The sequence below is a fragment of the Telmatherina bonti genome (assembly GCF_933228915.1).
Source record: "Telmatherina bonti genome assembly, chromosome: 17".
In the NCBI taxonomy this organism is placed as follows: domain Eukaryota; kingdom Metazoa; phylum Chordata; class Actinopteri; order Atheriniformes; family Telmatherinidae; genus Telmatherina; species Telmatherina bonti.
In genome coordinates, this window is record NC_136615.1 from 12,927,978 (window position 1) to 12,950,390 (window position 22,413).

A 22,413-nucleotide genomic window follows, 5' to 3' on the forward strand; every position below is an offset into this window, starting at 1 on the left:
TTTAAATCAACACCCCCCGTTCAGCTCTGATGTGTTTCAATAGCTCTTTCATCGAATTCTTTCCAAATCACCATGGTGCTCCATCATCTCTTATTTCCCCTGTCGACATTCAGTATCTCTGATTGTTTTTCCATGCATCACTTGCTTGCCACTGCCCCTTAGCGTGATCCTCTTTCTTTTAAGTGCCAAAGAATGAGAGGATGCCACCTAATGCCATTAAAAGAATACTCCCCGATCCAGTGTGTTCCTGTCATTTGAGCCAGGTATGCTTTTATGCACAAAAACTATATCATAATCATAAAAACAAGCAAGTACAAATGCGTTATGTCATTTCTGTTTGGTTTCACAACTTAATATAAGAGAACAACTCATCATCAGGAGTAGTTCAAAGTTCTGCTTGTCTTTGTTGGTGTCCGCTGCAGCTTTTGGCCAACATGCCAGTGAGAAGTGTCACCTGCTGTCCACTGCGTGGGCTGTACACCACCATGCAGGGAAGGGCTCCTGCCAACAAACAAATGTCCCTCTTTTGCATGGAGCATTCTTCATACTCAGAGAATCTCATCGGAATGAGCAGAAATTCAGTTTCAAACTGGGACAAAATGCACACATGCACGTTTACGATCCATTTTCTGGTCATGTTTAGTTTTAAATCTATAAGAAATGCAATAGAAAGGAAAGAAGAGACGTGCACTTTGGCTCATTAGATTTAGAATCAGTATTGAAATGCTCATTTGTAAAGCTCCTTTCTGGTGAATAAAGCAATTGAAACAGCTTTTAAAAACTCCTTATAGGTGAGTTAAGATGTGACCATGTTTGGGTGTTATCTGTAGGATTTATAAATCTTTGTGCCATCTAAACAGAGGTAATGTGTGCTGCAGTTTACTGCTGTTAACATACATTGTGGTATCGGGCAGGCAGAAAAACACTGCAACTTCAGAACCACATGACCACCCAGTTAGAGCCCCCTTGTTACTGTTCGGAGGGATAAGTGCTTTGCTGCCCACATATAAAAGAAGAATGCTTGCACATAATATCCCGTGGACACAGAAACACCAATAATGCCACCAAAAGCAGCGAAAAGGAATCCCAAAGAACCTGAAAAGGGAAACTTCAGGTCCTGCATTAAACCACAGGTGGCTTTATTCACTCTGTCTGATGAAACTTCGGCTTCTAATGAAGTCGGGCTGCAAAAGGGAATATTAGAGAGCTCTGTAGCAGATGCGATTTGTCCTGTTCTAAGTGGAGTGACGACATTAACAGAAGGATCAGAGGAAGAGTAAACAAACACATATTGTGTGTGTGTGTGTGTGTGTGTGTGTGTGTGTGTGTGTGTGTGTGTGTGTGTGTGTGTGCGTGTGTCTGCACAGTTGGGGAGTTATTGTTGTTCCAGAAAAAAAGTATCAGAACTTGATGGCTTAAGTTTGCAGGACTTTAACTTCAACTTGTGCACTGAAGTAACATTTGTCGTCTTTGTATTCAGGTGATCTGCTTTTCTGATACTTTTGATATTCCAGCAGGTATAAAAGTCAATAACTGATAACTATTACTAAATTCAGAAATGAGGATATCAATATAGAAATTGTACAAATTCTCTAAAGGCTTAGCTCTGAATGCTTTAGCTATACGACACAAAAAGCTAAATAGTGAAATTTAATAGAAATCAAACCTCCAGATTTTCTCATAGAAAACATCTAATCTTGACACCTTCTTCTGCTCTTCAGACTTACGTGTTGGTGAGAGAGAGATTTCCTTCATACACGTGGAACTGTCTGTGGGTGTAGTGCAGAAAACTGACACACAACAAGCATTGTTTTCTACTTTCTTTCAATCATTTCCTAACTGAATACTTCCTGCTTTCTTGTGTGGTGATCAGAATATAAGCATCAACTCTGTGATTGTCAAGAAGCCTGTACATTTGTGTATACGGGGTATGTTTTGTTGTTTGTGACGTTTGTGTGTGTGTGTGTGTGTGTGTGTGTGTATGTATGTATGTGTGTGTCAGCTGTCCTTGGTGTGTACTACAAAAAAAAAAAAAAAAATTCTGTGTTCCTCATCTAAGCAAAATGAAACATGAAACTGGAGCTTCTTGTAAAATGCAGTCGAGACAAGTTGAGGTGTCATTTAACAATCTTCCAATTCAGTGTAGATAGAGATAAATTACTGTATGTTTGATACAAACACAAAAGAAAACTTAGAAGACCATTGAGTTTATCTCGTCAAGCACTTTAAAATGCTTTTGTATGAAAAGTGCAATACCAATAAAGTTTGATTTGATGATGTCCACTTACTTTAGATTTTCTACATTCTATTTGTTTAGCTGCTGACATGTCATCCACACTTAATGCTGCACACTTAGACAGGATATGCCTTGAAGTGAAATTAAATTATATGAAATTACTGTGAAATGAATGAAAAGAAAAAAAAACCAACTTTAATAATCCCTCATGGAAATTACAATATGAATTTTTGACAGATCTTGAGTAAATCATTAAAAAAAACACATTAAGTTGTGTTTCTCTACATTGTTAGTCCTTGTAATAAATATGATAAAATGTGCCTCTATTTTCCTCAGCTTTTTGGACACAAATGGATTTTTGAGGGGATGATTGGTTGAAATAGTTGTGTGATGTATTTTTCTGTTTTATTTTGAGAGAGAGTAGATGTTCTTTTATATTGTGACTAACTTTTTATGAGCATGTATGAAGATGGACATTCTGTCAGCAACTTAGGAACAGAAGGAGGAGTTGTGAGGCAAACACCCAAAAGATTTCAGGTAAATTCCTGTATGAAAAACAATGTTTCAGAAAGAAATAAGGAAGGTAGGAAAGAAAGCATAAAGATTTTAAACCAAGAGAAATGAATGGCTTTCTAAATCAAAGCCACGCTCCAATGAAACATTTTAAATTAAGGGTGATGGTTTCTGTTTTTCAGTGATGGAATTTTAAATTTTATGTAGGCAATTTATTTTTTTTTTTTTGCTTTCATTTGAACCAATGAACAAAACAGCTTTTAATGTGATTCCTAATCCCAGCTGGGGAAATAATAGATATAAAGTGGGAAAAAAAAAAGAAAAAACTCCAGTTTGAACTTGTGATTTCCATTAGGTTTGTGTTTTCAAATGTCTTTATATGGACTTTATTATCATTATTATTGTTGTTGTTGTTGTTTTTTCTTATTAAAAATATTGTTACTATTAATAATGTTATTATTGTTACTATCATTATTTTTGTTGCTGTTATTAATAATGTTGTTATTATTCATAATCTTTTTGTTTCTATTAATAATGTTGTTGTTGTTTTTGTTGTTGTCGTCGTAATTGTTGTTGTTGTTGTTAATAATGTTGTTGTTATTATTCAATTTTTGTTACTATTAATAATGTTGTTGTTGTTGTCGTTATTGTTGTTGTTGTTGCTGTAAGATGTCTAAATGTAATCAGAGGGCTGTTTTTAAGGAGTTTGCTGTCAACCTGGCAGCCTTGCCTGTGTCTGTGGGAGACTACCTGGCAGCACATCTTGCAGACGCCATCCTTCCTCTGTGCGCGTGCTAGTTTGAATCTCCCTCTCTCGGCGATGCAACTTCCGTTTTCAGCACCATGAACAGCTCCGTCTCTCATCCTTTTTTTTCACCGAGAGCTCACACGGCAGCTTGAGGCGGGGAGGGAAACTTTTGCCAATACCAGAGTGGAGCTTTATCGCCGTGTCTACGAAGCAGCTCGCGCGTCTGGAGCCCCATGTTCGCCACAGTCCGTCAGAGCTATAAATAAGTGCGACCACGACCGACTGGAGTCGGTGTGGTGGGGGGGAGGCACCGAAGATCGGCTCCCGGTATGAAATGAATATGCACAGAGACAATTCCGTGAAACAGATCTGTCGTTATCTGCTACCGGGCTGCTGAGGGATTAAAAAAAAAAAAAAAAAAAAAAGATCATTAGAGTAATTAAAAAATCGAGCGACTTGCAGCGTAGAAAGAGAGCCGAGAGGAAAGGACTGCTGTGCACGGGGGACGCGAAGGGACTCGATCTGCATGTGAGACCGCTGGTCCACACACACACCGGAGGCAAGAGATGCAGCCTGCGAGCAAGCTCCTGACTCTGATTCTCCTCATCTTCATGGGCACAGAACTCACCCAAGTAGGTTTCTGTTTTCTTTCCTCTCTTTCCTGCCGCCATTCCTCCCTCTCTTCTTGCTTTAAAAGCCACATCTCGCGCTTAATTGGCTCTAGATCTGAATACAGATTACCAGGTTACCTCATTTAAAAAAAAACAAAACAGAGCCCTAGTGAATTAGCCCTTTACCCCTCTTAAACAGATCAGCGGCTGGGATTACATGATGTGAATACATTCTGCTTGACGGGCGGATAGATCCAGAAGACCCCCCCTCCCCTACCACTATCTCCACCACCAGGGTTGACAAACTGGCCAGATGAGGGGGGAAGATTACATGATCGGTCAATTTCCTCATTAGTAAATGGTCCTATTTATCAATCGCAGCACAATTCTGGTGTAATATGTTGCCTGTAGCCTCCTCTACAAAGGCCATCGCTGAATGATGGGCTGCTGCTGTTTGCTGTTGTAAATCAGGGCTCCACAATCAAATGCAGCGTGTCTCATACAGTAGAGGGTGTTTTGAGCATGCCCAGTGACCACAGAGTGACTTGCTGGTGCCTGTGTTTATATGGAAGAGAGGCAATGAACCCAACAATGTCTGTTGTGCGTGTCTGCTCTGACATAGAATGGAGGGGAGGATTTGACAGGTAATGGCAAGCACATGTTGACTTGTTTACTGGAATTACGTGCTACACAGCAGTCATAAACATCCCATCATAAACATTAGGCTGTCATGCCAGGAAGAATAAGTTTATTTATCGCCAGGCCCTGCCACCTCTCAACTGAAATATGCTGTTATTTAATTGCCCTCGCTAGAAACTCATATTTCATCGGCTTCTCTGTATTGTAAATTCGATGAATCCTTGTTCCCACTATTAAACCACAAGTCCTAAACTCAATAAAATAAGTGTGAAATAGTTTTTCAGCAAGAGCCGCTTGTTCTGATAACAAACTTGTTAGAACAGTATTGGAGAATACTGCTTTGGCAGAAATATGCCAGCAATTGCTTGTTGAAAACAGATTTTTTTTTTTTCTTTTTTAAGCAGATAGCAACAGTTTTCTTCTGATATTTCATGTGGACTTACAATTTAATCAAAGCTCTAACCACATTATAACATACATCCTGCAGTCTCTAAACTGTGCAGCTTTGTAGATAGATGGGTGCCACCAGGGGAAAAGCAAGCTGCATGTTTTTTTTTTTTTTACTTTTTTGTTTTGTGACAGTTGGTCCGAGTCCTGCTCTGTGCAGGTCACTGCCCACGTTACAGTGCCTGTCTCTCTCTGATGGTTTAAAAATGTGTGTCATGTACTTGAAGGTAGGTCGATACTAGTCCAGAACCTTGCATGTCTGCTGCTTTCCCAGAGAACAGAACAGCAAGATACACTGACAGGCTCCATTTTTTTTTCTCTTTCTAAGCGCTGCCATTTAAAACCTACAGTAAATTTCACTGTCTGAAAGCATCGCTACATCTCATCTCAGATTGCAGCCAGATATAGAAAACCAAAGCTTTATCCTCACAGAAATGAATGTCTTTTACAGCCAGATTACTCTTCTTAAAATAAAAAACCCACACAAGCAGTAAAGCATCGACCTCTGATGATTAACAATGATGCCCTCTTAATGACCATGTTAACTTGCTCATTCCAAAAAGTCTCACGTAGTTTCAGACGGCGTAAAGTGAGCGTGGCGCTTTTCTTAACATCTGTCGCAAGAGCAATGACATGTCTGATTAGCATCCCCCTCGCCTCATTTGTCCTGCCCTCAGTCATTCACCACTGTCCCCCTCCACTGAAGGATTTGGCAGTTTTTGCTCTGTTTTCCTACTGAGAAGAATAGTAAGCAGCCGGAGCGGCATCTGCTCCTCACTGAGCGGACCCCCTATGGCTGCAGGCCCACATCCTAAGTACCTCACTGACACCTGAGAAAACAGATGGCACTGCCAGAGCCATGCAACCTAATAATCATCCTGCAAACAATGACCCTAGAAATTTTAAGAAAACCGCTAAAACACAACAAAACTGCTGTAAAGTACCTGCAGTGCTCTCAGGCTGCATGCGTGAAAGCAGACTTGTTGTTTTTTTGTTTTTTTTTAATATTAATGTGAGGATAAGGTGGTTATTACTTTGGCAGCATCTCCACCCTGGTGCTGCTTTTACAGCATGCAAAAAAAAATAAATAAATAAAACACAACCAGATACATGAATTGATTGACACATACATGCATAAATAAATAAGTTAATTGATTAATGAATAAATAAATGGCTAAATAAATAAATGAGTCTGCTTTCATGTGAGAAACTGAGAGGAAGTTAAACTGCATTCCAATCTGCGTGGTGTGATTGGCAGCTGGGGTTGAAGCTATTTATTATTCAGCACGTCTGGCTAAGTGACAAAGCACAGGAGAGAGAGAGAGGGGGTGCAGAACAGGAGTAGGTGGAGGTATGGAGCATTTTGCAGCACACTTCCAGGCTAGAAATGAAATTTTTTACTATCTCACATGAGCACCAAAAACACCAAACACTGAATGTGGCAGTGTGGTTATCCATCTGTGTACAATATAAATACTCTCACTACAACCCAGTAGTTCTGTTAAAAATAAAATGCTTCCATAAATGAAAAGAAAGTTTTAAAATGTTCTTTTGGTCATTGTTGACATTTATTATAAGAAGCATTGGTTTAGTTGCTTAGATAAGTTCTTTGCCTTTACTAACACCTTATAAATATCAATAAAAGTTGAAAATACGGAAATTAAACAATGCAACACAAACTACTTGTGTAAAATTGCTGTGTAATTTCTTTGACACCTCTTTGATACATTTTTATCTGTTGCAGGTTTAGAGCTAAAACTGATCAATGTGCATCTTTTCTCTGGATATTTGAGATCTCAAAACTTTTCGATCAGTGGAGTTTGAATTTTTTGATATTCTGATTAATATAAATGCAAAATATTTTACATTACATACATTATAGCATCATCTTTTATATATTGTTTTATAAGTGTGACATTCTTTATGATTTAATCCTAAGTGCTTCACATTAAAGATGAGTTTGTTTTGAAACCATGTGGGACCAGCGCTTGTCCATACTCATTTAAAAGCTGTGTCATTAGGCTCATGCTGCTGTACTAAACTGTAACCCATTATCTGCAAGTTGCAACCACAGCGGTGAGCTGTGCCCTGCCAGTACCTCACACTGACATGCAAAACCACCATCTCTAAGTTCTCACCTAAAAGGCTTGTGGTTTGCAAAAGCCAGTTACTTTTATTCTTGATTAAAAGAGGAAATGCATTATAACTACCAGACACAGCTGCAGAGTTAAAGCCTGTCTGGACTTTTAGAGTCAACATGTGTCATGCTTTACTCCAATTCTACCACAAAGCAGAGCATCACCCATAACCCTGCTGATGCAGACTTAAGCTCTGGACTAACTGTCTTTCACTGTTAAACTACACACACCTTACTTTGAAATATAAACACACAGCATGCAACACAGCAGTTGAAAGTTGAAAGTGCATCGAAAATGCACTTTTTTTTTTTCAAATTGTGCGCCCTTTAAAAAAAAAAACAAAAAACTGCTCAACAGATTCCAGCAACACCAAAAGCAGCTACACGATGGCGCCAGAGCCACGCGAATTGAAAGCTCATCCTTCTGCTGGAGCTGAAAACATCCCAGTACCCACCAATAAAACCAATCCCGTGCCCTGCCATCTCCCTGCCTTATATAACATGCCATCCTGTGAGTGTCTTTGTGTGTGTGTGTGTGTGTGGGGGGGGGGGGGGTGTAGGCTGTGCATAGCCACATATTGCAAGAATTATTTTTGAATGGCAAGCCTTTAAAAGTGCATGTCCTGAAAAGGCTTGGATGTACGAGAGAGAGGATGAGAAGGGGGAGAAAAAAAAAGTCATTGTCTGCTATAAATAATCCCTCAGCATCATAGTCGGCTGACCTCAGCCGCACTGCTGCTCATTGTCACCCCCTCAGGGGACAGTCGGTGTCGGGCAGCTATGAACGACTCCGGCGCAGTCCAACATGGACTGTTAGAAATGAACGAACCCCAACCTCGCTGACATCACTGCGTCTGGCGCTATAGAGATCGTAGTACCTCCTCCCTCCCTCCCTCCCTCCTCACATCCATTTGAAGCCGTGTGTTGTCAGTGGCACTTCATCAGAGCGCACCGAGGCAGGAGGCGGACTGTCGGGTTGAAGCAGATAGTAAAGCTGAACTGGAGCGGCAGCAGTGCGCGGGACACCAGGCAAAGAGGAGCTATCTAGAGGACGTTTCCAGCTGCTGCTTCTGACTTTACGCCCTTCTGTCCCACAGTGGAGCCAGTTTTACAGCTTCCTCTCCGTCCCGGTCCTCTTGTTTCGGTCCACTCTGTCGCGCCTGACAGTGGTTCCCTTGGAGATGTCCACGAAAAGACGAGCCGAGCCGAAGTCCCGGTTGAGACATCAAGATGCTCAGGGCAACACGACTCGCCTTCCTTGTTTTTATCCGGAGTCTGTAGAATGAAGAAGGATTAAATAAAAGGCTAAAAAAAAAAGAAAAAAATAATCTGAGCAGAGCGCAAAGATGACGGTACCTTTGCTGAAGATCGGGGTCGTGCTGAGCACCATGGCGATGATCACCAACTGGATGTCGCAGACCCTCCCCTCTCTGGTGGGGCTCAATACTACGAGGCTTACGGCGGCGCAGGGAGGGTACCCAGACCGGAGCACGGGAGTAAGTTTCACAGATTTCCTACGGCTGGTTGCATTTTTCATTCACCAAAGGAATGTCGAGTATTGCACGTATTGCTCTCTACAAGGCAGCCCATAATTTAGAGTAGAGGTCCATGCCATGCACCTGCAGCAGTGAAGACTCATAGACTTGGTGTTGCTTCGACTCGGACAGCATCCTGTTTGGACACCACAAGCCTGCACCAAGAGTTGGTTCTGTTTCTGCAGGTGTTTGTGTAAATAAAAAACTGACTCACTGCAGGGTATTAAAGTACTGAGAAAGCCTTCTTACATCCCTACTCTCAAACGGCGGGATCCGCTCTTCCGTTCACGATCTGAGTGTGTGTGTGTGTGTGTGTGTGAATGAGTGAGGCGCTCAAAGCCAAAGCTGGAGAGTCCAAACCGTGCGTTCTGATGCGCGCTTTTCTCACAAAGAAGACAGCAGTGATTCCAGCGGTGAATGGAAAAGATAAAGTGAATTAATTCAGGATGTGTAGCTATGTGATAATTTTTAGGGGTTTATTTATTTTTTTATTCTTGCAGTGAGCACAAATCAGAAAGGTGGACAGTAATAAATTTCCATCTCGGCAGCACATCCCCTGCTGGAGGACTCAACAGACAGTCACTCTGATTGCTCCTTTCGGATTTTGTGAGGTCAATGGTTCTATCTTTAAGCAATCAGCAGATCTGTCCATTCATCCATTCATTTTTTATTGTGGGTGCAGTCACGGATATCTCTCCCAAAGCGTACCCCCCTCCTCCCACCGCAAGCCTTACTCTTATCTGATCCGTAGGTTAGTAAATGGGGTGGTTGCCTCAAATCTTGACGTCATGCTTCTCACATATCAGAGCTGCAGACACGCCCTTTATCTACTGTATAATGTGAGTAGCTTGTTCATTGGCTGCATTTTCCTTTTCTGGCCTTATAATATTCAGTGTTCAGGGATAATATAACAAAATAGGTGGAGCCTGGTAGTTGGTGGTGTCCAAATGATGGTTTCCACATGCTTTTGCATTAATACTTGGAGTCGCAGCATCCTTTTCAGAATCTCTTCCACTTTCATCTTAGCCACGTTCCTGTTTCAAATCATTCTCCCCACTTTTCCATCATTTTCATTGACCCTTTTTCTCTTTTCTTTTATTTTTCCCTCCTTTGTGTTCAGGTGTTGCCAGCAAACCCAGAGGAGTCGTGGCAGGTGTACAGTTCTGCCCAGGATAGCGAGGGCAGGTGTGTCTGCACTGTGGTGGCGCCCCAGCAGTCCATGTGCTCGCGGGATGCCCGCACCAAACAACTGAGGCAGCTGCTGGAGAAGGTAATTACTGGTTAACTACCTGGCAACAGTAATAAAAGTCACACAACGCCCAGGGTAACCATCTTTTTACTCCTTTTTTATTGTTTCCCACAAAAAAACATGTCTGCACACAGAAGCTTAACCATGTTTATGGTCACCCAGTCACCTATTTGCCCCTTGGATAAGAATAGAAATCATGCTCTAATGAGCTCCCTGGAAACCGAAGGCATCATGGGAAGCAGCTGTACACAGAGTTTGTGTTGAACTCCACACACTCTGAGCAACATATCTGATGATGCAATCCAGCTCAATACTCTGACTGGGAGCTAAGACTACCCCATTTAACAAACAGAACACATCTATAAATAACTGAGTTTGATGGAAAAAATTAGGAACATCCATAATAATCCAGATGAGCTAAAAAAAAATAAAAATAAATAAAGACAGAATATGCAAACATAATCAAATATTTTTAGAATAATTGGGAGAAATCTGAAAATTTTGTGCTGTATTAGTTTTATTTGTTTGTTTGTATTATAGTTTTTAAGAAAGCAAATGTTGTAACAGTGTGCATTCTACACTTGCACCATGTGCACGAGGCCCCTGACTAGTTGGCTCCATGTCAGTTTGTGAATCATGAATGGTCAAGCCAAAAACAACATATTGGAAGCCTGTTGCATTTTCTCCGTACTTACACAACGTGAACGTGGAGGAGTTGGTGAAATATGCAGGCTGATGTATGCTTATGTCATCCTAGGTCCAGAATATGACCCAGTCCATCCAGGTGCTGGACCAGCGTACCCAGAGGGACCTGCAGTATGTAGAGAAGATGGAGACTCAGCTCCGTGGTCTGGAGACCAAGTTCAGGCAGGTGGAGGAGAACCACAAGCAGAACATCGCCAAGCAATATAAGGTACGGACATGTTTTTTTTTTATTTTTAAAGCCATTGATCCGCCTGCCATTCCTTCATAGCTGCTCTGTAGCTCATCACTAACAGCCCATCATGTTGGTGTTTGTGTGTTTCCACTATGGAGTGAAAAGACTCTGCACAACTGCTGGAACCACTTATGCTGCATAAAAAGAGCTCCATAATGCATGCATAACTAAATACACAAAGTAAATTACATCAACATCATGACATTTGATTTGATGATTGTCAGACAGATAGTTTCAAATAACAACTCAGCTGTCTCATATCTTAACCTCAGTTTGTTTATAGACAAATACCCAAAGAGGAAATGCTTTGCATTTGTGCTGAAGGTTTGAACATGTAATAAAAATGTTCTGACTTTTGCGAAGAATGGAGCTTATAGAAACAACTACTATCTGTTTAATCTCTTTGCAGCAGACTAGTTAGTGGAGTTAAATACCTTTTGTGTTGGTTGATGGTGATCATAGTCATCATCTTCTCAGTTATTTGAGCACTCCCTTTCACGTAGCCAGTCCCCTACAGCCATGATGCGAAACCCAAAATATGCTTGTTAAATGATATTTGTTCAGATGTTGGAACTTAAGCTAGTCATGATAAAACAACTCAGTTTGGGTGTTATTACACAAAGTCTAAAAAAGCGTGGAATAATTAAAATTCTCATATTTCAATAAGTTTCATCCAAATGATAGGAACCAAGTGTCCAAGTGCAGAAGTCTTAAATAATCACACTCAAGCTGTTATGTAACACTTTGGTTTTGCACATTTGGAAGCATAATCCATAGCAACTTGCTTAAAAACAAACCAAATCTTAAATCAGCTGGGAAATAAGGATGTTGGAGAAACTCAGGATATCTTTTCATAGTACTGTTAGGACAGCACACTAATGGGTTAAATGTTTAAAATAGTTTGCAATTCAATAGAATTCTATGGAAACTACTTTTAGAACAATAAGTCTATTCTTGTTCACCCACAGTTCATATAATTTACATCTAAGACATTTAATTTAGTACTAACTCAACTTGTTTTACATAATCTGTTCAATATTCGTGGCAATGAGTCGATACCATTTAATAAAAAAGTAGAAAAATAGCACATTTTCAGAATAATGTCAATGGAATATTTGTGCAACACGCGAAAATAAAAGAACCAGACAGCAGGTTAAAGATAAGTATAAACAAGTAAATTTGGACTTTTTTATTGTTTGACTCTTAAATGAGCAAGTTTCTTTAGTAATTTAAAAATGGAACCATTTTGGTCCAAAAGCGATTTTTATTAACTTTTACCTACAAGGATGCATTTTTAAACATCAGACATGAAACATTAAGCACAAAATCAAACACATTTTCACACCATTTCACCTGCAGCAACATGTGTGTGCCCCTGTCATTTTTGCATGCACAGAATGTCAACCTGCCAACGCCATGTTCAGTGCATGTGTGCAATTTACTGTAACATGTCTAAGTGCATTATACTAAGTGTGTGTGCCTCTTTGTGTCTGTTAGCTAGGTTAGCAAGCTTTAGCCCCTGTCAACAGTTTGTCATTTTCTTGCTTGCAGGGCTAACTTTAAGACATGTAAAGAGAGCCACAGGGACGAAGAGGCAGGTCAATTCCAGATTCCCCTGAACTGGGCCACAGTACTGAGAGTTTTTGGGCGTCAAACAGTTAATTTACCTTTTTAGCACCATTAAGACTAAGAGACCCCACCCCTCTCCCAAACCAACCCACCACTGATCTTTCCTGCATGTTACTGCTGTCAAAGTTTTCCATCTAAAAGCTTTTTCCAAGCGTAAATACATGATTCTTATTCTTCTTATTATTAATTGCTGTTATTCATCTTATTTTCCTTTTGGCTTTTGTCTATGCATATTTGGTTACTCAAAAAATCTCTTCGTAAAACTATAAACGTAAAATTCGAGACACTTTGTTGTGTGTGACATGTAAAAGCATGTAACCCTTAATACGATGTTGCATTTTAAACAATGATGACCAATAAAGAGCTTTCCCAATTGTTGTCGGTGTACCGAGGGCTTGCTTTTTAACGGCTGCTCACCGCCGGGACCGAGCCACCTGCTCTGCTCGTCCAGCGGGTGGAGAATATTCTCCCGGGTTTGTTTGACACACACTTGCACAGACAAAACACAGCTTTTCACACACAAACACATGAACATGGACACAAACAGCAAAGAGGCAGGATAGAGTTAGTGTAGCCAGGCTTAGACAGGTGTTTTTTTTTGTTTTGTTTTTTTTTCTTCTCCTTTCATTTTCTTTTATGGACTGCGGGTCTCCTTTTGTCCCGCATGACACTCAACCCAGCTTATTCTAATCCTTTCAGGCCATAAAAGCGAAAATGGACGAGATTAGACCGTTGATACCAGTGTTGGAGGAGTACAAAGCCGATGCCAAATTGGTATTGCAATTTAAGGAGGAGGTCCAGAATCTGACGTCAGTTCTAAGCGAACTACAGGAGGAGATGGGGGCCTATGACTACGAGGAGCTCCACAACAGAGTGTCAAATCTTGAGGAGAGACTCCGAGCATGCATGCAAAAATTAGGTAGGCACAGAAAGTTGCTGACACACACTTTCCTTCAAACACGTGCATGCACAAACACTGAGTGATATCCAGAGACATTTTCACAGTATACAGAAAATTACAAGAACATCATGTGTGGCTTTGGTGTTCTACTACATATATTTTAGAGACAAAATTGAACAAAAGACACCATCAAAAGTTATATTTTATGGTATCCTTGGTGTATATTTACACTGTCAACATATAATAGGTTACATTTTCCTAAGGTTTAGAGTTTCTGCAATGAGCATTCTGGGTTCTCTTTGCTTGTATATGATGGAAATAGGACAAAAAACTTAACTTGACAGATGACTCAGGATGATAAAATACCTTTTTGGAAAGGACGTAGCTTTTCTTTTTCTTTTTTAATATGGTGATTTCAGTTATTTAAATTCTCAAAAAAAAAAAAAAAAAAAAAAGACACGCTGCAACAAAGTGTCATTTTATGGAACTCGCACACAATAAATAATACCCAGAAATGGGTTGATGAAGAGGGCTTTCAGCACTTACGTGTCTTCGGCTTGCTCGCTCTCATCAGTCCTATCTTTGCTTTTAGCCCCTGTCTAAGTCGCTTCACACCTCTGTCACAGCCCACAGTGCTAATAGATGCACACCCACATGGTGACTAAGCTATATTACAAGAGCAGAGACACTTACAAGCGGCACATCACGGGTATATTGTGTCCCTGTTTCAAATTATTCACAGTGCAAGATGACTGAAAGACATTGGGATAAGCTTTTGGCCACAAAGCCCGTTGTTCCTGGTGGAAAGCTCTGATTTTCACAGCCACACTGCACTTAGACTTAAATTCAATATATCCATGAAAAGTGGGGGGAAAAAAAAGCACAAGCATTATCTCTGCTCACCACTTGCTTCTTGTGTCATTTTCATTTTATCTTTGTCTGCACACACTCACTTGTTCTACCTACTGGCATGGAGACAGAACCCATCCCATGTTTTCACTCCCAGCTCACTGAACACACCACTCCACATGTCTGTGGTTAGGCTGCCAAAGATAGAAGAGCAGGGACTTAACTAGAGTGCGTGCAAGATCAGATGCGATGAAGGCGAGGTCACCCAGCGAGACTTGCTCAGGCAGAACAGAGGGTGGCTATCCCTTTCATCTTCACACGGATGCAGAGGCACTCATGCATAGTCCACACAAATACACTCCAGCGCACTCCCGCTACTCAGATTAAACTGGCGAAGGTCACAAGCCACATTTGCATCAGAAAAAGAAAAAAAAAAAGAGAAAGAACAACAGAAAAATAGGGGAGGCAGAATAAATTCCCGTCGTGAGTAATGGATGGGAACAAGTGATACAGGGTGGTGTCGGGAAGGAGAAAGTGAAGACAAACAGAAAAGGTGAAAGAGAGTAACTAGAGTCTCAACAGAGCTGTCCTTCAAGCTGTTTTGTGCCAGAGAGACTAACAGCCCAGCGGCTGCTGGGACACAATAGCCATCGATCAAGAGGACATGCCAGCTTGCTGGGCAATAATCAAATAAATAAATCTCCCTGTGCTGTTACCCTGCAATGTGGAGGCACGGAGAGCTTCAGGCAAATCCAGCCGCCGCACACAGAAGCACTGATGAATAGAGCAGGAAGGTCACTCCTACACATAAACACCTCAGCTACCTGCTCTGCCACCAGTGTTTAAACTTTCCATCTCTTCATTAAATTTGATTTTATTACAGAAAGCCTCATCTTCAGCGTTTCCAGCTGTTTTTATCATGTGGATCTCAAGTAAAGAATGGTTTTTACTTGGATTGTATTACTGTTGGTCGATAATCTGAAGTAACAATGATCTAAGAGAGAAAAATTCCTCTACAGTAGTTTTCTATAAAATAAAATATTCATTAACATTGACAAGTGAATCCAAAGATATATAGACATTTCTGAGTATCAGAGCAAGCTGCTCTCTCAGTGGAGTCTAATTTGAGCCCTTCAAATCAATGAAGAAGTTCATTTGCAGGGGAGGGGGGGCATTAAATAACTACAATTTCAAGCTTAAATACAGAATATTCATCTAGAAGCTTCTGGAAACAAAGGCTAGTATTTTTAAAACTGCATTTTCATTTAAGGGTAAGGATCTTTTTTTCCCCATTTGCTCCAGTTCCCATTAGGTTTGCAACTTGCCCTGGCCTCTGATTCAGACCAGGCAAATTCAGGCCAAAAGGGGATTAGACCCTATGTGGATCTCCAGAATACAGATCCATCAGCCTGCTCCCTGGCAACCTACAGTGGTAGTGGTCATCTAAAGATAGAGGCATGATTAGAAAAAAAATAAATAAATAAATCAATGGCCAATGTATTAATGCGGATTTTAATCCCGGGTAGGGTTACATAAGGGATTCGGCCCAAACTAGAAATAGTATATGCTGCTCACGTGACCATGTGTTTGTCTGTCAGCTGCATTTGAGGTGCCATGTCCACACACACTCACAGGCATGACATATGCTGCACACAGACACACACAATAGCTTCCACAGAGAGCTTGGTTATGTAAGACACAGTGATGTGATAGTGAGACAGGTAACAGAGTTTCTAATAAGCCGAAAGAGCAAAGAAAGAAAGAAAGAAAGAAAGAAAGAAAGAAAGAATCCGACCTAAACTGTATGAATACAAAATAACCTGGCTTTTAACAAAGTTGAAGAACGCGAACGATAATGGGGCCGTAACAAAAGGAGCTAATGGAGGAGATGCTTTGCTGAGAGAGAGACACTAATGAAAACCTCAAATGAACAGTCGTCACAGTCCTACTCTTTGAATTAGCTTATTAGACGGACTCATTCCATTCGTGTGATTAGATAAACTCCTCAAGATCATCTCATTGACCTTTGTCTGTGAAAAGGATCTGAAAAACAGCCTAACAAATGGACTGGAAATGATTATTTGGTAAAACCGTTTCTCTTTTCTCTGCCTGTCCATATTAGAGAAGGTACATTAATCCGACCAGCTTTCCTGCAGAAAGGACAGAGAACTCGCTGTTAATTTTGTCAAATTTACGTTCGCACCTCCATCAACACTAATTAACACAATGGCAGCCTGCAAGTTTCACACAGGAGCAGAACACGTGGAGGTTTACCACTTTTCTCACCTCCTCATATGTCTGCAGCCAGACAGTAAAACAGGCATCGGCATGTGTGAAGTGAATAATAAGCAACTCTCCCAGAGTTCATCATGCAAAGCTGGAGGCAGATACATAAGAACAAGGATCTGAACCCCCTCATCCTTCAGGCAAATTAATTTGGATTTCAAGTAAATACAAGTGATTCCTTTGCAGCAGAGTTTGAATTAGGCTAAATACCCGAAGGGGTGTTGCAGCAGATGTTCCCATCTCACTTCTTTCCTTGCAGCATGCGGCAAACTGACGGGCATCAGTGAGCCCATGACAATCAAGACGTCTGGATCCAGGTTTGGCTCCTGGATGACTGATCCTCTGGCACCTGAAGGGGATACTCGGGTATGTACAGCACGCAGCCACATAAGCACAATAAACCTGCTCACATCACTGGCTGTGAACTGGCTGTGTTGGTTCAACGTACCACAATTTAAATATGAGGTTGCTAGTTTGAGACACCTTTTTGCTTTGATTCTAATTGCAATTTGCTGTTTACATCCTGCATTCACCTGCAAATGGTTTATGACACTGACTGAGCCTTTGACATGCAGAAGCAAATGCTGCTATTACACATTTTCTCCTGGGACTGGACTGTCCATTTACCTCAGGAGTCAGGTGTGGGGACTGCTAGGGTTTTTCTGATCAGGTTAGACTGAGTTTGAAGTTGGTGCACATAGTGAACAAGTTGTAGCTTGTTAACATTTGACAAGAAAAAACGAGAGGACAGAAAGGAGAAACCCCAGAGTTCTTACCGTTCATTCATAACCTGCTACACAAACGTTGTGCAACCCAGAATCTATTATAAGCAGAAAGCCATAGATAAATGCAATCACCTCCCATGTAAAATGATCTCTGCTATTTTGCCAGCTGATTGCATCTGATTCATTTTGCATTGCAGGGCTTTTGTTGGCTTAGTTAATGGTTCTTCCCACACTACTAGAATCCATTTAAATAAAATGCAAAGAATAAATCAATATGGTTTTCACTAGAAGTTGCAGGAGACAAGGAAGTTGGAGAGAAGAGCTCGAAACAAAAAAGTCTGCTTTCTCCTGTAGCTTTATGAGAGAAATTAGGATGGAAGTCTGAAAGTAAACTTGAAGAATCAGCAGCATGCAGGACAACACATCCTGAAAGATAACTGTTTTGACAGCATAGGTGCATACTTTCTTTAAAAAAAATCTTCTCATCAGCAAGAGTGAACCTTACTGCTGACTAAGAATATATTTAGCATGAGGAAAGGCAACTTACTTTAGCTGAAACTAATGTATTTTGAACAGGACACAAAAAAATGTGCTACATTGAACTGAATATAATTGACAGAAATAGACAGGTCTCCATTCTTTTTATCTCTTGACCTCCTTACCTTGGTTTTATTTTATTTTATTTTTTCAAACAAAACCTACCTCTTTGATGTAAATTATTCTAAGTCAAGCTCACAGGAGTATCAGTCCCATTGACATGGAGGAGGTATTAGCATCTCCAGGATATGCTCCACCGCGGTGAACAGCAGAAAGCTGGGTAAAACCAGCTGAGACAGGTCTTTTAAGTAGAATGATGGGCATTACCCCCATGAGACACGATGTTTGCCACCCTGCATCTGTCTTCTGGACTGTCTGTATTCAGGAGCTGCCAGATCTTGGCCTCCTTTGCTCCCCGATGAAGTCCCAGTGCTAACTTAATTGGAATGCCTGTTGATAGTGTGATTTGATTTATTCCACGTGTGATTTGCATGCAAGATTCAGTTTAAAGAATGCGATTCAACGTTGTGCTTTGCTCTGATTCCTCCGTCTCTTTCTTCTCATGACAATTAGGTCTGGTACATGGATGGTTACCATAACAACCGTTTTGTGCGGGAGTACAAGTCTATGCATGACTTCATGACGTCGGATAACTTCACGTCCCACCGGCTGCCCCACCCGTGGTCAGGAACTGGTCAGGTGGTCTACAACGGCTCCATCTACTTCAACAAATTTCAGAGCCACGTCATCATCAAATTCGACTTCCGCACCTCTTCCATCAGCAAGTCCCGGCAGCTCGACTACGCCGGCTTCAACAATGCGTATCACTACGCCTGGGGAGGCCATTCAGACATTGATCTGATGGTGGACGAGGGGGGGCTATGGGCCGTCTATGCCACCAACCAAAACGCAGGCAACATTGTTGTCAGCAAGCTGAATCCCAACACGCTACAGATCATCAAGAGCTGGACCACTAACCACCCCAAAAGGAGCGCTGGTGAGTCTTTTATGATCTGTGGCACCCTCTATGTCACCAACGGCTACTCAGGAGGCACCAAGGTCTACTACGCCTACTCCACCAACTCCTCTACATACGAGTACATCGACATTGCCTTCCAGAATAAGTACTCGCATATCTCCATGCTGGACTACAACCCACGTGACCGTGCCCTGTATGCTTGGAACAATGGCCACCAGGTTCTCTATAACGTGACGTTGTTCCACGTCATTCGTTCAGAGGAACTGTAATGGAGATGGATCTAAAATAAAAATTTAAACTGTCTGTATACAAATCTCACTATATTCAAAATGATATCTGCAAAGAAAAAAAAGACTACATGGCAAGGCCAATCTATTTATAAAATAAAAAAAAACCTCAGAGACTGCATCATCTACGAATGCAAAGTGGATTGAATGTGCATATGAAGAAAAAAAAAACAACTCTAAAATCGAAGGGTTTCATTCCAAACTGTGATATAGCTACAAAACAACATTATATCATTTAACATCACATAATCAAAGTCGATTGTGGAAAAAAAATAAATAAACTGTTTTGTAAATAAAGTTCTCAATATGACTTCAGATTTTAATAGGTAGGCCATTCGATTACTACTAGATTTTCTTTTATAGACGCTGCCGTGTTCTTGGAGGCAGTTTGTTTTGGAATGAAACTCTTTGTTGTTTGTCGTATCGATAATGATTGTACAAGTAGAACAGTTATCAGACTCAAAAGAATGAAGACAGATGCCAAAAAGACAAAGAAGAAGAAAAAAAAAAAAACATCACGCCTTTTTTATACCATGGAATATCAACCTAAGTTCATTCCTGCGGCTTCAGATCTTCTGCAGAAATCCTCCGAGATGAACTTTTCTTGTGGTCGATGGGGGTCCTGAAGCAAAGACTGTTACTAATAAACTGTTGGACCCCCTGGTCCTGTGGACTAAAGCAAAGGAGGTCAGTCTAGTCAGAAGACTTGATAGCCTAATGGAGGTGGTCTGTTATCTTGTTTTTATCAAGTACAGTAGCAAATCTAAAGTCTGTAGAAAAACAACATCATCCACTAAAAGACCCGAAGGCACTGACTGTTGACAGCGCTGTTTTTTCAGTTTTTTCCCGTGTTGGTGACTATGTGTGAAAGCTTTCTTTGCATGAGTGTTTTCTATCACTCTGGTCTGCTCTTCTGAATGTCTTTTGCTATATGATACTATAAAAAAAATATTCTGAAATTAAGGGAAAGATGTCAGATTTGAGGAGGAGTAAGCTAAAATCCCTTTGGGATTAGAAGGTTTGCAAGATTTTCTTTCTCCTGCTTCTTTCTATTTAGTTGCCGTTTTGTTTATTTTCATTTCTTCGCTATTTTTTTAAAAGTGTTTTTGTTTATTTAAAATATTCTTGTATCACTGTAACTGTTGACACCGATTTCGCCTCTCTGTACTTGTTTATTTGGACTGTGTAGGAGGAATCTATCTAGCTCTCACCTCTTTGAAGAAAAAAAAACATAAAAAAACCAGAATGTATGAAGTATTGTATCATGGATAAGGGAACCTGGATCTCTTATCTTCAACTCACATCATGCGCCTGAAGTAGGGAAATGTCTTTTTTAGAAGATAATCCTGTCTCATGTCATGTATTTCCCACTGCTAGTGAAGGAAAATGTTGTTTAAATGTAATACCCTTGCAGAGGACAAAAGCTTTTCACTCTTTTTGCGCTTTGCTGGACATGTGTTGTATCTGAAATGAGATAGTTAATGATTTGTGTCAATAAAACTGAGAAATCTGATGCTCTGATTGTTGCCTTAGAAAGCTACAAGCTGCCATGCAACATCATTTTCAGTCTGTGAAAGTTAATAATTATATAGAAAACCCAACACAACTCTTAATGTTTCCTAATTTCAAAATAATCAGATTACACCGTACTTTCCTCCGTGATTGCATTAAAGTCAAACATGATTTACACAACTTCTTACGTTGTTAAAAGGATTAAATTGAGGTTAAAAACATTTGAAAATGACAAATTCCTCCATTTAAAAATGAAAAGTTCAATTAAGATGCAATGAAGCACAGTTCAGTGCACTGAGTCTGAACAATTCAAGCATCAAAATGCATTAATATTACAGGCTGTTGCCATGGATAGTGAGAGGTTTTACCCTTTTCTACCCTTTTTGATCAAAGCAATCCCAGTGCTAGTTCAGGACTGTAAGCTTTGTCAGCTGGGAAATGGCTTGATTTTTTCATATCTACATAATACCACCAATCCAGTCTTTAAAGGTCCTATACTATGCAAAACTCACCTCCTAAAGGTTTTCTCACATTCCTGTGTGTCTCCGTGTATGAGGCTCAAAAATGCGGAAATTCTGTTGCCTCTCTCACCCGCTTGTTCCACTTCTTAGTGAATGTGTGCTTAAACGGATGAGCGTAAAATCATTCCCTTTGTGACCTCAAGAAAAGGAATAACCACTCATCCCTCATCCTGTAGTGGATCCTGCCGTGGATCCTGCCCCCCCCCCCCCCCCCCCCCCCCCCCCCCCCCACCCCACCCCCGCTAGCTTAGCCTGCCCTCTAAAATCACTAGAGAGGGCACCAGAGAGGGGGACAGTATGGGCATTACCATTTAACCTTCATCACACTACATAAAAAATGTTTTTTCCTTAAACTGTATTCTTTTTCACAAACAGAAAAAAAAATCATGCCTGCCTGTTTCAAAGCAACACGACTCGATCGTCCTGCTCTGTCCCCCTTTGCATCTTTTACTTGGTCCGCATACCAATTAGTCGCGTGGACGAATTGAGTGATGATCTCTTCGTTGAAGAATAACTCAAACAGTTCCCCTTCAGACCATCATTGTTTTCTAAATGTGGACCTGCAAGTTCACCAACAGTGAAAAGCGTTACTGTATTTCGGTGCATTTATGCGCCGGCAGCTGTTGAGCGCTTGCAAAAATCAGGCGCATGAATGCGCCGGCAGTGTGTCGAAGGTTAAAGATTTAGCCACAGAAACAGCCCGTTTTCAGTAGAGCCACTTTTGGAATGTCTGAAAGCAAAGAACGAGGCTGACTTTGGGGTAATAATAAAACAACATTGTTGGACCTCAGACACCTGTATGAACTTGTTTAAAAAAATGTATATATAAATATAATAGTGGCCCCTGAGAACAGTGAACCAAACAAGATTTGCATGTTTCAGTTGGCTCTGTAAACGCAGCTCTATAAATGACTTTATTAAAACACTTCACAAAGTTTACGTAGTTACACTTTAAAACAAACTGGTTGCAAAGAGAAAGATGATGAACGCAGTTTTAAGCATCACATTGTCTGGTTTTCATGGAAGTGATTGGTAATGTAAAATGTCAATCAGCAGGAAAGTGAGAAGAACCCGGAGCTCATGATCTACCGCAGCTGGATTTGTTTCACTTTCTATCTTCAGTTAAGCAAATCAA

At 40.7% G+C, this 22,413-nt stretch overlaps 1 protein-coding gene across 2 annotated transcripts; it reads left to right on the plus strand.

The window, feature by feature from the left end:
• Positions 1 to 3,771: 3,771 nt before the first annotated feature.
• olfm1b (olfactomedin 1b) lies at positions 3,772 to 20,610 on the plus strand. 2 transcript variants are annotated; one of them, XM_079256831.1, is made up of 6 exons: positions 3,772 to 4,129; positions 9,987 to 10,136; positions 10,873 to 11,028; positions 13,381 to 13,600; positions 16,977 to 17,083; positions 18,553 to 20,610. In XM_079256831.1, exons 1-6 carry the CDS (start codon positions 4,064 to 4,066, stop codon positions 19,225 to 19,227), a joined length of 1,374 nt encoding a protein of 457 aa, XP_079112957.1. In that variant the 5' UTR covers positions 3,772 to 4,063; the 3' UTR covers positions 19,228 to 20,610. The 2 variants fall into 2 exon arrangements, with proteins under 2 accessions (XP_079112957.1, XP_079112956.1); XM_079256830.1 differs by lacking the exon at positions 3,772 to 4,129 and adding an exon at positions 8,641 to 8,827.
• The last annotated feature ends 1,803 nt before the right edge of the window (positions 20,611 to 22,413 follow it).

What these genes read in the sequence shown, in the direction of transcription:
- olfm1b (XM_079256830.1), top strand. Translation starts at nt 8,678, where the DNA reads ATGACGGTACCTTTGCTGAAGATCGGGGTCGTGCTGAGCACCATGGCG. An exon ending in ACATCGCCAAGCAATATAAG is followed by an intron (nt 11,029 to 13,380) that starts GTACGGACATGT and finishes TAATCCTTTCAG; the next exon opens with GCCATAAAAGCGAAAATGGA. An exon ending in CACCTGAAGGGGATACTCGG is followed by an intron (nt 17,084 to 18,552) that starts GTATGTACAGCA and finishes CATGACAATTAG; the next exon opens with GTCTGGTACATGGATGGTTA.